This window comes from Sphaerodactylus townsendi, linkage group LG13, assembly GCF_021028975.2.
Source record: "Sphaerodactylus townsendi isolate TG3544 linkage group LG13, MPM_Stown_v2.3, whole genome shotgun sequence".
Taxonomy (NCBI): Eukaryota; Metazoa; Chordata; class Lepidosauria; order Squamata; family Sphaerodactylidae; genus Sphaerodactylus; species Sphaerodactylus townsendi.
The window spans coordinates 5,200,878-5,214,542 of NC_059437.1; the positions used below are offsets into that span (position 1 = coordinate 5,200,878).

General features: G+C 53.1%; 2 protein-coding genes across 2 annotated transcripts in view; one reads left to right on the plus strand and one right to left on the minus strand.

Annotated features, from left to right (window-relative positions):
• Positions 1–7,448, minus strand: part of LOC125442928 (collagen alpha-5(IV) chain-like) — a 105,222-nt gene extending 97,774 nt beyond the window's left edge. The window contains exon 1 of the mRNA XM_048514718.1: positions 6,951–7,448. Within this exon, the coding sequence (XP_048370675.1) occupies positions 6,951–7,274 (324 nt within the window). The 5' untranslated portion in view covers positions 7,275–7,448. The remainder of the gene's footprint in view (positions 1–6,950) is intronic.
• A 1,603-nt stretch (positions 7,449–9,051) lies between these two features.
• The window catches only part of COL4A6 (collagen type IV alpha 6 chain), a 278,502-nt gene continuing 273,888 nt past the window's right edge, over positions 9,052–13,665 (plus strand). The window contains 2 exon segments of the mRNA XM_048514719.1: positions 9,052–9,492; positions 9,607–9,658. Coding sequence (XP_048370676.1) covers positions 9,137–9,492; positions 9,607–9,658 — 408 coding nt within the window. The 5' untranslated portion in view covers positions 9,052–9,136.

Genomic DNA, 13,665 nt, shown 5'->3' on the forward strand with positions numbered 1-13,665 from the left:
CTGTTACTAAAATTTTTGGATCCCACCACTGAATAAAACTTTACATACTGAGCAGACCACTTCCTTCCTACTCTTCTCTCAGAAACTTTTGGCAGCTGGAAGTCAGGTGGCCCCACAGAAAGGATCCTTAAGAAGAAGAGCTGGTTTTTGTATCCCGTTTTTTCCTCTCCCCACAACAGACCCCTTGTGAGGTTGGTGGGGCTGAGAGAGTTCGAAGAGAACTGTGACTAGCCCAAGGTCACCCAGCAGGCTTCATGTGGAGGAGTGAGGAAATAAAACCCTGTTCTCCAGATAAGAGTCTGCTGCTTTTAATCACTACCCCACGCAGGCCAATGTACACCACACCAAGTGAATATATTTACAGGTTTGCAAATTTCCCAGGAAAAAGGGCTGTACAGCATATATTTTTAAATTAAAATGAACTAAATTAATTTTTGATCAGCCTGAGACACGCTTTGGGATAACTGGGAATACACTGGGAGAAAACTGGGTAGACAGTCATTGGTCTGGGGGGGGGGGGGGGGGGGGGCTGCCTGGTGGTGTGGGTGGGGGGGGGGGTGGGGGGGGGGTGGGGTGTGGGGGGGGGGGGGGGTGGGTGGGGGGGGGGTGGTGGCGGGGGGGGGGGGTGTTGGGGGTGGGGGGGGGCGGGGGGGGGGGGGGGTGGGGGGGGGGGGGGGGGGGGGGGTGGGGGGGGTGGGGGGGGGGGTGGGGGCGGGGGGTGGGGGGGGTGGGGGGGGGGGGGGGGGGGGGGGGGGGGGGGAGGGGGGGGGGGGGGGCGGGGGGGGGGGGGGGGGGGGGGGGGGGGGGGTTGGGGGGGGGGGAGGTGGGGGGGGGGGGGGGGGGGGGGGGGGGGGGGGAGGGGGGGGGGGGGGGGGGGGGGGGGGGGGGAGGGGGGGGGGGGGGGGGGGGGGAGGTGGGGGTGGGGGTGGGGGTAAAAATCCAAAACTCTTCTCTTTGCAAATGCCAAGTTAAGAATGCCCTGATCCCTTTTAACAACGATCAGTATTTATCTGCCCTTAACTTAACATTTTAGAATATATTATTGTCTTTTCTATCATTTAAAATCATGTTTGTAAACCTGAGACTTTACAGGGCTTTTCTAAAGTGACAGGGCGCTTATAAACTGACTCAAGCTGAGCTATGTAAATGTAAGGCACCCAGAAAAGCAGAACGGTTAGAAATTTTGAAGCCACAGGTGATGGAGGGAGAGGTTTTTCCAGGAAAACAATTTTTCTGAAAGACAGAAACAGATGCAGCATTTGCTGTCTTATAAACTTTAAATGTATACTGCTTTAGCACAGAATTCATTACTTAAAACCTAGGATACGAACTACAAATTCAGAACTATAAATGCCAGGAAGCCCATTCCTGGGGCGGGGGGCGGGGGTAATGTAGATGAATGGCGGCTGGCTACAGCACAGTCCCAGTGCCTCCAAAGAGCTTTGTGGTGCGGTCACAAGCCAAAAAAAGAGGGCAGTGAAAAATCCCCATGCAGGCCAATGGGCCGTGCCACACTTTCTGATGACACAAGTCCACAACTGACTTATGAAAGGCTCAAGAAGCCGACTAAAGCCGACTCTGCCCCAGAAACACCCCCATCAGCACCAGCCTGGGCTCCTGCACACCACGAGTGCTCAAATTATAGCAGCATGTGCATCATGTACCCAGTGGTGGGATGCAAAAATTTTAGTAACAGGTTCCCATGGTGGTGGGATTCAAACTGTGGCGTAGCGCCAATGGGGCTGGGCGGGGCACGACGGGGCGGGTCATTGCTGGGTGGGGCTGTGGCAAGGACGCAGCCACTGCGCCGGTCCTTGGGCAGGAAATGAATGCACGCAGGCGCAGGCTGCCTCGTACACCGGTGCACCTCCTGCTAGACTGCTTCAAGTTCTGCGCACTACTGCTGAGAGGAGAGGCGTAACTAAGGCAAAAATCACGTGGCAAAATCACCCATTAGTAACCCCCTCTCGGCACACACAAATAATTAGTAACCTACTCTCGGGAACCTGTGAGATCCCACCTCTGCATGTACCACTTACACCACACCGAGTGGAATTACACCACCAATGGGTCATGCCAATTCCTAAGCCCTTTTGTCCTCCTTCCTCTACTAAGGTCTCCCCCCACTCAGGATGCAGTGTTAGTTTCTACAAGCAAAGCTGCAAATGTATTAGACCGCATGAACTACATGTAAACGGCTGCACCCTATGCTACCACAGAGCACATATCTTCACTTCGATCATTTGAGAGGTACAAGAAAAATAAAAGCCGAAACAAAGCACAGATCTGATAACAAAAGAAAGTGTTTGATTTGGACAGTAAGAGTTTTAGACACAATAAGTGTGGCATTATACATAGATACCAAATTTATACTAAAAACAACGAACTCAATAGTGTGTTACAATACACATTGTACTCTGTTTCCCCGAAAATAAGACATCCCCTGAGAATAAGACGTAGCAGAGGTTTTGCCGAAGTGCTAATATAAAGCATCCCCCGAAAGTAAGACGTAGCAAAGTTTTTGTTTGGAAGCATGCCCGTCGAACAGAACACCAGAGCATGCAGCTGTGGAGCGGAAAAATAGGACATCCCCTGAAAATAAGACATAGCGCATTTTGAGCAAAAATTAATATAAGACACTGACTTATTTTCGGGGAAACACATTAGTATTTTAACTGAGAGCAAATGCAATCATGTTTAAGCCATAAAGATATCCTTGAAAATACCATCTATATCTATAGTATACACTGTATCACGAGACAGACTAACAGTTTCCGCTGAGGGTCACGTTCTCCTCGCTAGAGGCAAACAATCAAAATCAACACATTTGGAAGGAGAAAGAAGACATTTTAACCTCAAAAATGAAGAGAGAGCAGGTGATCCCCCAAAGCATTTTCCACGGCCCTTTTGGCTTATTTTGCTTTTCATCACCATACGTTAAAAACATTAAGTTTTTATTTATCTCCAATCTGCAATGGGCCCCCAGGAAACAGCACTTGACTGTGTCTACTTTTACCAGGAATGTTATTAGACAGAAAAACCAACTCAAGCTTGGCAAAGTGGGCTAGATCTGCATTTGCAAGAGAATGAGGTGGCAGAACGGAATTTAGGCTACAGGTGAGCGATATTTTTCCAAGTCCCTCTGCAGTGGAAAGTGCCACCAAATCCCAGCCAACTTATGGTGACCCTGTAGGGTCACCAAGTCAACAGACATTCAGAGGTGGGTTGGCCTGCCTCTGCACAGAAACCCAGGAGTTTCTTGGTGGTCTCCCATCCAAATCTTAACCAGGGCCAACCATGCTCAGCTTCCAAGATCTGACGAGATCAGGCTAACCTGCACCAGACAGGTCAGGGATCCAGTTCCTCTACACCAGTATTTTCCTCCTAAGTGGAGGACTGGCATGGAAGGAGAAGAGCTATGCCACAGGTGTCACCCTGTTGAGTTCTTTTTCCTACTTGTGGGGAGTTTATACATGGGAGGAGCATTAAAACTGTGATGCTGCTCACCTGCCGTCTGAAGCGGTACAGGCCATTCCATCACCTTATTTTGCTGGGTGCTTAGAAATACTTGAGCTGGAACACGGTCATAGCTACCTGCAGAGAAGGTTTCCCAGCACCTTCTCCAGAAAACAGGAACAAGACACTGTGCATCAGCAAATGACCACAAGCTTGGACCTTCGTCTTCAGCGCCGGTCGCCCTTTCTAGAAGGTTGCTGGGGATGGCTCCAAAGACAGACACTAACCCATTCAAGGAATTATGAAGACGTGCTAGCCGTTAAGTTGCATGCCAGAGCCCTTGTGTAACTAATTACGCAACTTTAGATCAGTTTTTCTCCACAGTTGGTGGCACTCCTACAGATACACTCAACGACTCTTTATTTTAAAAAGTGTATGTATGCAGCCAGGTTTCCCAAAACTGTAGGGATGGAGAAGAGAAATTAGAAAAATCTCAGTTGCTCATACTTTTCTCCACCATCTGACAAAACCAAGCAAGGGCTAGAACCTGACTGATCCACCACTCAGTGGTTCTCAGTGGTCCACTGCAGGTCAAATATTATCATATGAAAGTCCTGTGCAGGTGACAATTTCTCTTTTTAATTTTCATTATGCTGCCATTTTTAATCAGGGCAAGAGGAAAGACTGCCCCTCTCTCTTCCGCGAACCCGGAACTGAGGGCAAACTCAGCAACATAGCAAAGCTCCCCCTATAGGCCACCTGCTATATAACAACCATGTGTCCCTCAAGGAACACATGCCTTCTCTATACGCCATTCCACATAAAGACCTAAGTAAAATTTGTACCTTCATCTGCCATTTTTCATCACCCTCTTCCATGTGCTCCACACACCCCACTCGTTTAACAAGTGCAGGGCGTGAAGAACATGGAGGGGGGGAGGTCAGGAGGACATGGCGGATGAAATTACAATTTTACTTAGGTCTTTATGTGGAACAGGGGATAGCTGCCCAGGTGCGCCCACATTAGAAGTGATTTTTTAAAATTACAATTTCCCCCAGACAATTTCATTATTTTATAGTTACCCAATTGTGTGTGTATGTGGTTTCGCGGGGGGGGGGGGGGGGAGATAAGGATCACGCCTTTTTGCTACTTAAAATATCTTCTCTGTCATTCTAACGAAGCTGGTGTTTGACAAATCAATTAGGCCACTCCAAAACCTAACCTAGCTGACCCACGGTTTTATTAGCATCACGGTGTAAGACTGATGAATTCAAACCAGACACGGTTCCACCCTAAGACATATTTTCATTGACTCATATCAAAATTATAGCATGAAACCCAGACAGTATCTTCTCAATTTTTGTATTATTTCTTCTTGTGTAAAGGTTCTGCATCACTGACCAACTTACAAAATCATTTCCACCAAAACAGTACCGTATCGTACAATTATAACCCAGTAACTGTTCCTAATTGTCCTGGGATTTTATAATTAGAAGCCAACCAGATGATTATGCAGACATTGATGAAACATACAAAGATCCTGGATTCTTTCATTTGCAACCCATAGTCCCCAAACACACAGCTTTTACAACACAAGCCTTTACTGGCATATAAAACAGGACAACACACACACAGCTAAAGTTATTAGCCTGCCAGCGAGGCAAAGAGAAATCTTAAATCCTCCTTAAATCGTTCTACGTTCAAATCTGTTTTAGCTAAGGCTGCGGTAGGCATCAGGCAATAAGAAGCAGAGATAACCATCAAAAATGTTAAGTTTGTTCCTTTGCAGTAACAAAAACCCAGGGGAACATCAGAAGACAAACATCAGGATGATCTGGCCCATCTTAGTATATGTACTTTGTAACTGCACTTATTCTGTTCAGCCAGTTTATGCTGCTGCAAAAGGAGTCGCGTATATTTCGCTGATCAATCAAAAACATTTACAACACCCAAAATGACAGTCAGTTCTATTGCCTTTGCACATTTTATTATAGAGGAAGCTGGAGCACTGCCTCTTATTGTCTTCTTAATGTAACTTTAGCGCTCCTTTGACCATCCTGAAACTAAGACACATTGTCCCTCTGCAAACGCACATCACAGAAGTCCCCCTTATATCTTTTATTGCACAACAAACAGGCAAGAGAAAACACACAATGCACACCGATCATTCCTTGCTTCCTAGCCATCCTAAGAAGTTCCCTGTGCTCAGCAACAGCCTTTCAGACTGGCAATATAATAAAAGGGGCGGCAGCAGCCTCTTCAAGGGCCCCGGGACTTTAAAACGTCCATGTTCCTAACTGAGCTTGGTTAAGCAGGCAGAATTCTCTTCCTCTCCCTGCAGACAAGAAGGTGGGATCAGGAGCACAGAGGGGGGAAAAACCCGGGCCCCTTCCGCACATGCAGAATAATGCACTTTCAATTCACTTTCACAATTGTTTGAAAGTGGCTGTTGCTCTTCCGCACAGTAAAATCCAGCTGCAAAGTGCATTTGAAAGTGGACTGAAAGTGCATTATTCTGCATGTGCGGAAGGGGCCTCTGACAGCAGCGGTATGAAAGACACACACTTTTCTAGTGCAACGCAGCAAATATTGCACACAGAGATGCCAAAGAAAGTAAAATATGACAGAGCAAAAGGGGGAAGCCAGCCCCACAGAGATCCCCCCCCCCCCAAGGGATGGCCAAAGCAGGCCTGCCCACACCCTTCACTTTCACCAGGGGCATATTGGGGCACCAGACTAGGATCTGGGGAAGTCTGGGCTGCAGGTCCGCCCCTGCTGGGTCCCCCACCTGCAAAAGAGGCGCCGGGCGCAGGGGTGCTCGGGAGACCAGGACGGGGGGGGGGGGTGCCACTGTCCCACCCCCGGGGTGCATCCATCGGCCTGTGCTCCCAGGTGACCAGGCCAGATCTCCCCCCACCCCGGCTCAGCATCCTCAGCCAAGGCCAGGGCAGCCCGGGAGCAAGACCCGGCTCCCCCCCCCCCCTTCGGCCTCAGATGCACCCACCGCCCGCAGACATCTTTGGGGCCAGCCCTGCTTTTGTCCTGCAGCCGCCCGCCCGGTCACCCCCGCCCGGGAGAGCGCCCAGACCCAACTCCCCGTGCCTTTGTGCCGATAAGGACATTCCCCACCAAGGTGGGGGGGGGGAGAGAGAGAGAACGGACGGCGACGACGACGACTTGGAACCCACGCTGCGGCCACCTGGAAGCCCCGAGCCCGGCGGAGGTGGGCGCGCGGGGGGCCCCGCCCGGGCAGCGCGTGCAGCTCCGAGCCCCCCTCCCGGCGTTGCAAAGCCGCGTTCGCCCCAGGAGGAGCCGTCCACACGAGACCCCCCCCCCTGCCGCCGCCGCCATCCCCCCCCAGGCGCAGCACGCTCCCCGGGCCGGCGGCGCCGCCAGACCCTATTTTTAACCCGCTCGGGAAGCCGGCTCGAAGTGGCCGGAGCTGCAACCGCGACGCTTCCCCCCCCCCCCTCGCCGTGCCCCGGAGCACCCACCGCCGCCTCGGCGTCCCGGAGTCCCAGCAGCAGCAGCAGCAGCAGCAGGAGGAGCAGCGGCGTCGGGCAGCCGGGCGCGCGGTCGGGCTTCATGGTGCGGGCGCGGCAGCGGCTGCCCCCTTCGCCTTCAGCAGCCTGGCCGGCTCCCCGCGGCTGACATGGTCCGCGCGGCCGGGAGGGGAAGGGCCGGGGCCGGGGGGGCTGGCCTAAGACGCCGCCGCCGCCGCCGCCGCCTGCCTGTCCCCTCCCCCCCTCGCCTCTGCACAGGCTCGCCCTCGCGGGACTACTTTGTCCCCAAAAAAGGGAGCCCGGCCTGGGATTCATCCGCCGCGCTCTGCAGCTGGGGCGGCAGAGGCCCCCGCGGCGAGAAAGTTTCCCCCTTTTCCTTTTTTTGCAGCGGGAAACTTTGCAAAGAGAAGGGCGCTTGCGAAGTTTGGCGCGCGCTTTGCAGGGGCATGCTCGCCCCGCGATACTATTATTACGCACGGGTTTGGGAGCTCTCTCTCGCTCTCTTTCTTTTTTTGCGGCGGAAGAGCGTGTGGGGTGGAGGGGGAAAGGGAGGCGGCCAGGCCAGGTGTGGGAGCCAAGGCCCCTTTGGGGGGTTTGGAAAGGGGCGGCGGCAGGTACGGGCCTGCTGCGGTGGGGGAAAGAGGAGATCCACCTTGCTGGAGGGGTTTGTTCTGCGAAGGAGTCGAGTGTTGCGTGTGGGGTGCGGGCGGGGGTGCGATCCAGTGCGCCTAGGTCGGAGGAAGCCTTCCTGACTCTTGGATGCGTAGGATCCGGCGTGTTGGGGAGGAATCGTAATAATAAATATCTATATCCCATGGAATCCAGAGAGACTTCTTTTATAGCATTAGCTTGAACTGTACGGATGGGCTCCTGTTGCAAAGGGAGGCCGTCCCATTAATGCACACCAGACTGAGTAGTTTCAAGGGACAGGGCATAGGATCGGGACTGCGGGATTAAGCCAGGAAAAACGGCACTCTTTTGCCTGCCTAGTGTTGCTTTTTAAAACGTGCGTAAGTTGTTTTTTTGCAACCAGCAGCAGAACCAAGAATCGTCTGGCTGCATTTGGTTGCAGCTCTTGGTTGCAGCCTATGCAGTTCGTGGCCCGCACATCCCAACACCTCTCGACCTAATGGGGCCACGCGCAAGCTGGGTCTCTTCGCAATCCTATGGATGCCTGCCCAGCAATGAGTGCCAGAGAGCTGCGCTTTGGAAAGCACGAAGGAGATTTTGCTCCCCGATTTCCAGGGCCCGGCCCAACTCTGACGGGCAGCAGCACCCGTGGGCACGATCCAGCCACTTGGCAACACTCCCAGCACCCATTGTGCCCTCGGTAGCAGTTCAAGACAGCAGGTCTGGGCTACTAAGAAAGCATCGGGTGGATCCCCGAACTCAGCGGGAGTCGCGTGGATGGATCGATGCGTTGGCTGCATTTCGACCCATATAAACCTATATATTTAATTCCATGTTTGCATAGGTGGGGAAGGGGAGGGGCGGGGGAAGGATCTTCTGCGCACCGATAAACCAGCTGCCTGCGATGTTTATTTCTAAATGGCCCGAGGTCCACAAAGCACTTGGGGCGGCGGGACAGCCTCTCGCGGGTCGCACCCACGCGCGAGGAAGGGATGGGGGCGTGCAAGCGAACCATCTGTCCGTCTGCATCACAAGCAAACGTATTTCGGAGGTCCTCGGACGGAGCCGGAAATACCCAAACTCTCAATTAAACTCCCAGTGAGTGCCCCCTGGTTGCCCCGTCCCCTACTTCCGAGTAAGCGCGCCCACGGCTTGTCCGCTTTACAGACCCGCTTACTCAGGAGTCAACTTTTCCTAGTTCGGTGCATTTTCTACTGTGCGCAAAAGTTTCTACTGTGCGCAAAAGTACTGTTCCCCTCGCTGGGATCTCGACCCCGTGCTGCGCAGCTCGCATGGAGACTTAGTCGCCAATGCTCCCTCCCTGTCCTGCCGGCGAGCTGCTCGGCGTCCACACGGCGTGATCCAGCTCCTGGAGCCGATCCGCATTTACTCTCGAGGAAACCGAGGGCGGGGCCAGCGTCCGCGGCTCCCTACCTGCCCGCGCCCCCTCCCTTCCGCCTCGTGCGCCCCCGGGCTTTTCCTGCGGGCGCCCGCAAAGCGGAAGGGCCAAGAGCGGGCAACCCGGGCGGCGGACGGAGCACGTGTGTATGCGGGCGGGCGTGTGCCCGCTTTGTGCCGCCCTGATTGACGGCCGCCCCGCCCCTCGCCTCCATTCCGGGCTCGCTCCGGCGCCGCGCCTCGACCGGGCGTCCCGCGGCGCCTCGATCCGGATCCTCGCCTCTCCGGGGAGGGACCGGAGGCCGGGCCTCCCCTCCCCTCCCTCCCTCCCTCGCCTGCCCTCCCCCCCCCCCCGCTGCCCCGCGCGCTTGCTCAGTGGGCCCGGCCGTCTGACTTCGCGTCGGCTCCGTCGAGCAGGTCCGGGGGTCCAGCCGCGGGAGGGGCTCCACGCGCGGAGGCGGCCGGCGGAGGCACCGCGCGTCCCGAGCAAGATGCGCGCCGCAGGGTGAGCCCCCCAGGCCGGGAGACACGTGGAGGTACGGGGCGGGGGGGGGGGGTTTCGATCCGGTGACTTCTGAACGTGGAGCTCGGCTCTCCCTCTTTTCTCTTTCCCCTGCAGGGCGACGGTCCTGCTGGCCCTTCTGTGTCTGGCCGGGCAGCCGGTGGAAGGGGTAAGTTGCTCGGCTTTCTGGCTTCTTACTCAAGAGGAGTCCCTACCCTGGTTCATGGGGCTCCCTTGGCAGGATTGGCAGCCAACCCTCCGGGCTTGCAGGTCCCCTAGAGTAGAGCAGGGGGGGGGGGGCTGGACTCTGAAGCCCCTCTGGTTTTTCTTGGGGGGGGGGGTACAGGCGGGGTTCTTCTGCAGAGCTGAACTTCAGTGCCGGGCACGGCTGGGCTGGTGTGAAGTCGCACAACTGGAGCACGTGTGGTCCTGGAAAACCCAAACACAGGAACGTTGTTGGGCAGAAGTCTGTCTGCCCCCCATCCCCCAATCCTGGCCTGGAAAAAGCCCCCGCCAGATTGAAAGAGGGTGGCTCTCGAGTCAGAATGTATTTTTGCTGCTTTTATTTTGGGCTGGCGGTACTTAAAGGGACGCTTCGTGGAGGCATCGCGCCCGGCGTCATGCTTCTAAAGGAGAAACACAACTCGGGCTGCAGCATCCTCGCCGGGCTTCCTTGGGAGAAAATCCCTCCCCTGGGGTTTTAAACCCACCTGATTTTCAAACCATTTCTACCTGTCCCGTTCTCTCAAGAGTCCTTTGCAGGAACGCAGGTTTGTGCAGATAGGAGGTTAAGAGCTCGTGTATCTAATCTGGAGGAACTGGGTTTGATTCCCAGCTCTGCCGCCTGAGCTGTGGAGGCTTATCTGGGGAATTCAGATTAGCCTGTACACTCCCACACACGCCAGCTGGGTGACCTTGGGCTAGTCACAGCTTCTCGGAGCTCTCTCAGCCCCACCTACCTCACAGGGTGTTTGTTGTGAGGGGGGAAGGGCAAGGAGATTGTCAGCCCCTTTGAGTCTCCTGCAGGAGAGAAAGGGGGGGATATAAATCCAAACTCCTCCTCCTCCTCTTCTTCTTCTTCTTCCAGAAGAGCAGCAGAGCGCTGTTCTTGCTACTGCATAGAGTCAGGACTCGGAAGCTTGGCAGATTTATTGTGGCTGATGCATTGGTGGGCCCAGGAACGTGGGCTGTGGTGTACAGAAGCTAACACCACAGAACAGTTTTGATATTCTCAAAGCTGCCACCTCAATTTGTGGATGTATCGTGGCTTTTGCGATGCTCTGGTTGCTGTCCCCGTGCTACCCTCAAGATCTGTGCTGGTTTCACGCCATTCACCTCTAGCAAATTGACTCTTGTGGCCTAAGCAACAGTAGCGTAATAATACCTTTTCTTTAGGACCATGCAGAATTTCAAAACATTTGCCCATGTTTCAGTTCATCAGAACTCTTTGTCAGGCTAGAGCAGGAGTGTCCAACTCTGGCGCCCCAGATGCTCGTGGACTACGATTCCCATCAGCCCCTGCCAGCATGACCAATTGGCCATGCTGGCAGGGACTGATGGGAACCGTAGTCCATGAACATTTGGGGCGCCAGAGTTGGACACCCCTGGGCTAGATAAAACCTCCCTAAGGGTGTTGCTGGGAATGGTAGAAGGAACTTCCACCTGCAGCTTGTAACAATCTAAAATGGAATTAAGGTGCTGTTTCGTGGCACTGAAATAAGTTAGGCCACACTGCCGTAGGTGCAAAAGGAGCTCAGGTTGCATCAAGTGCTACTAGGACAAAAAGTTGTCACTTGGGAAAACGTGAACACCAGCAGTCCTTGGCTTGAGCACGTCTCTCTTTTAAAAGAGCTTGCAGAACAACAAGTAAAGAAAGATGAGCTTTCTGTTAGCAAACCAAGAGGAAGAACCATAGGCAGGTAAAAGTAAAGGCAGCAGAAATCTCTCCTTTGCAAGGTTCTGGAGCTGAATTGACATCATTCGGGGGGGAAGAATACATGTAGCTTTTTAAAAAATACTTCTTTTTGATTATTCTAAAGAGATAAAATATACAGAAGGTCAGAAGCATATCAAGGGTAAATGGCGCCCGGGGGCAATACCTCCTCTGGACACGCCCTCGTGCCCCTCCCCCGTGCTCAGCCCAAGCCCCACCTCTCTGCAGACCGACTCCTGCCGCCCTGGGGAGGGCAAAAGCTGGCCTAACGGAGGCGGGGGGAGGGGCTCGGTGGGTGGCCCAGGTGGGCACCGCTCACCACTGAGCCCTGCTCCCCCGCCTCCCTGCGGCCGTACACCTCTGCAGAAGGCCCAGCTCTGGAATTCACCTGAAAAATAAAGTCCTGGGCTTTAGGGCAACCTTATATAATGGTAATATCAATTCTGGCTCAACAACTTGATTATCATCCTCTAAAGCACAGGTGTCAAACTCGCGGTCCTCCAGATGTTATGGACTACAGTTCCCATCATCCCCTGCCAGCATAATGCTGGCAGGGGATGATGGGAGCTGTAGTCCACAACATCTGGAGGGCCGCGAGTTTGACACCTGTGCAGTCTAATGGGACCCATTCCATTATCTGTCACCAATATCCTTCTCTCTACTTAGGATGGTTGGGCCAGTCCCTACATGAAACAATAAATGTACATTAAAAATGTATTTATTTGAAAACATTTCTTAGCCACCTTTCTACTTTGTGGAACTCACGGTGGCTTATAATGTAAATAAAGCAACTATAATAAATAAAGCATAAGACCACAATTTAACATTCCCAGTTAGGACTACTAATCAATAAAAACTAAATTAGTCAAATACAGACCTAAATAAGACTGTCTTCAGCTGCCTCCTGAAGATCAAAAGTGAGGGGCAAGGCACACCTCTCTGGGGAGGATGCTCCATTAGCGTGGGGCTGCCCCCCAAAAGACCCTTTCTCACGTGCGGATCGGACAAAGTTCCCTGATCAATGGGACAGTTAGGAGGACCTCTGCCTTATGACCGTGGTGGTGAACTTTTGGCACTCCAGATGTTATGGACTACAATCCCCATCAGCCCCTGCCAGCATGGCCAATTGGCAGGTGCTGATGGGAATTGTAGTCCATAACATCTGGAGTGCCAAAGGTTCGCCACCAGAGGCCTATGATCTTGTTTTCCAGGCAGAAATGCCGAAGAGAAAATGGTTGTTTGGATACTCTGGCCCCAATCCATGTAAGACTTTAAAGGACACAACCATCATCTTGAAGTTGAGTTCCGGATCAGATCAGTAGCCAGTGTGATTGCTGTAGTATCAGGTTACATGCTTCAAATGGTGTTATTTCGAAACCCTTGGGAGAACATTGCAATGTCCAGGAGATCTGAGTGGACCATTCATCCCAGAAAAAAAGCGCAGAGGGAGATTCCAACTTGAAATGGTTGGGATTAGTGAAAAGGTTTCACACTGATCTCTGCCCTGGGCTTAACCTTGTTTGGGGATTTTTTAGTATTTTTAAGTAGTGAATGGACTCTTTGTCTCGTTCTTGATAGGATTTGAATATAACAGAACAGCGTCTTGCCCTATTAACTGGATTTCTTGGCCACCGTGATCCTACTGGTTGCTTGTCCCCCCCCCCCATTCCTCTTACAAAACCTGTGAGGATAGTGAGGAGCAGTGGCATAGGAGGTTAAGTGCTCATGTATCTAATCTGGAGGAACCGGGTTTGATTCACAGCTCTGCCGCCTGAGCTGTGGAGGCTTCTCTGGGGAATTCAGATTAGCCTGTACACTCCCACACACACCTGCTGGGTGACCTTGGGCTAGTCACAGTTCTTCAGAGCTCTCTCAGCCCCACCTACCTTGCAGGGTGTTTGTTGTGAGGGGGGAAGGGCAAGGAGATTGTAAACCCCTTTGAGTCTCCTGCAGGACAGAAAGGGGGGATATAAATCCAGATTCTTCTTCTTCTTTAAATCTAGTCACCAGACTCCTGTTGATTATGATAGTTGTGGTTATCAGCAACGTTCTGAAAAACCCAACAGTGAGGAAAGGCTGAAGGGAAGGCACGTTTAGCATGAAGATGAGAAGATGGAGGGATCTGTTCTTTGAGAACCCAAAGGGCTGTCCTGTGGAAGAGGGCAGTGGATCTGTTCTCTGTTGCTCCATAGGGTGAGACAAGATCTAATTGGCATCCAGAGCAGCAAAATAGATTCCCATTG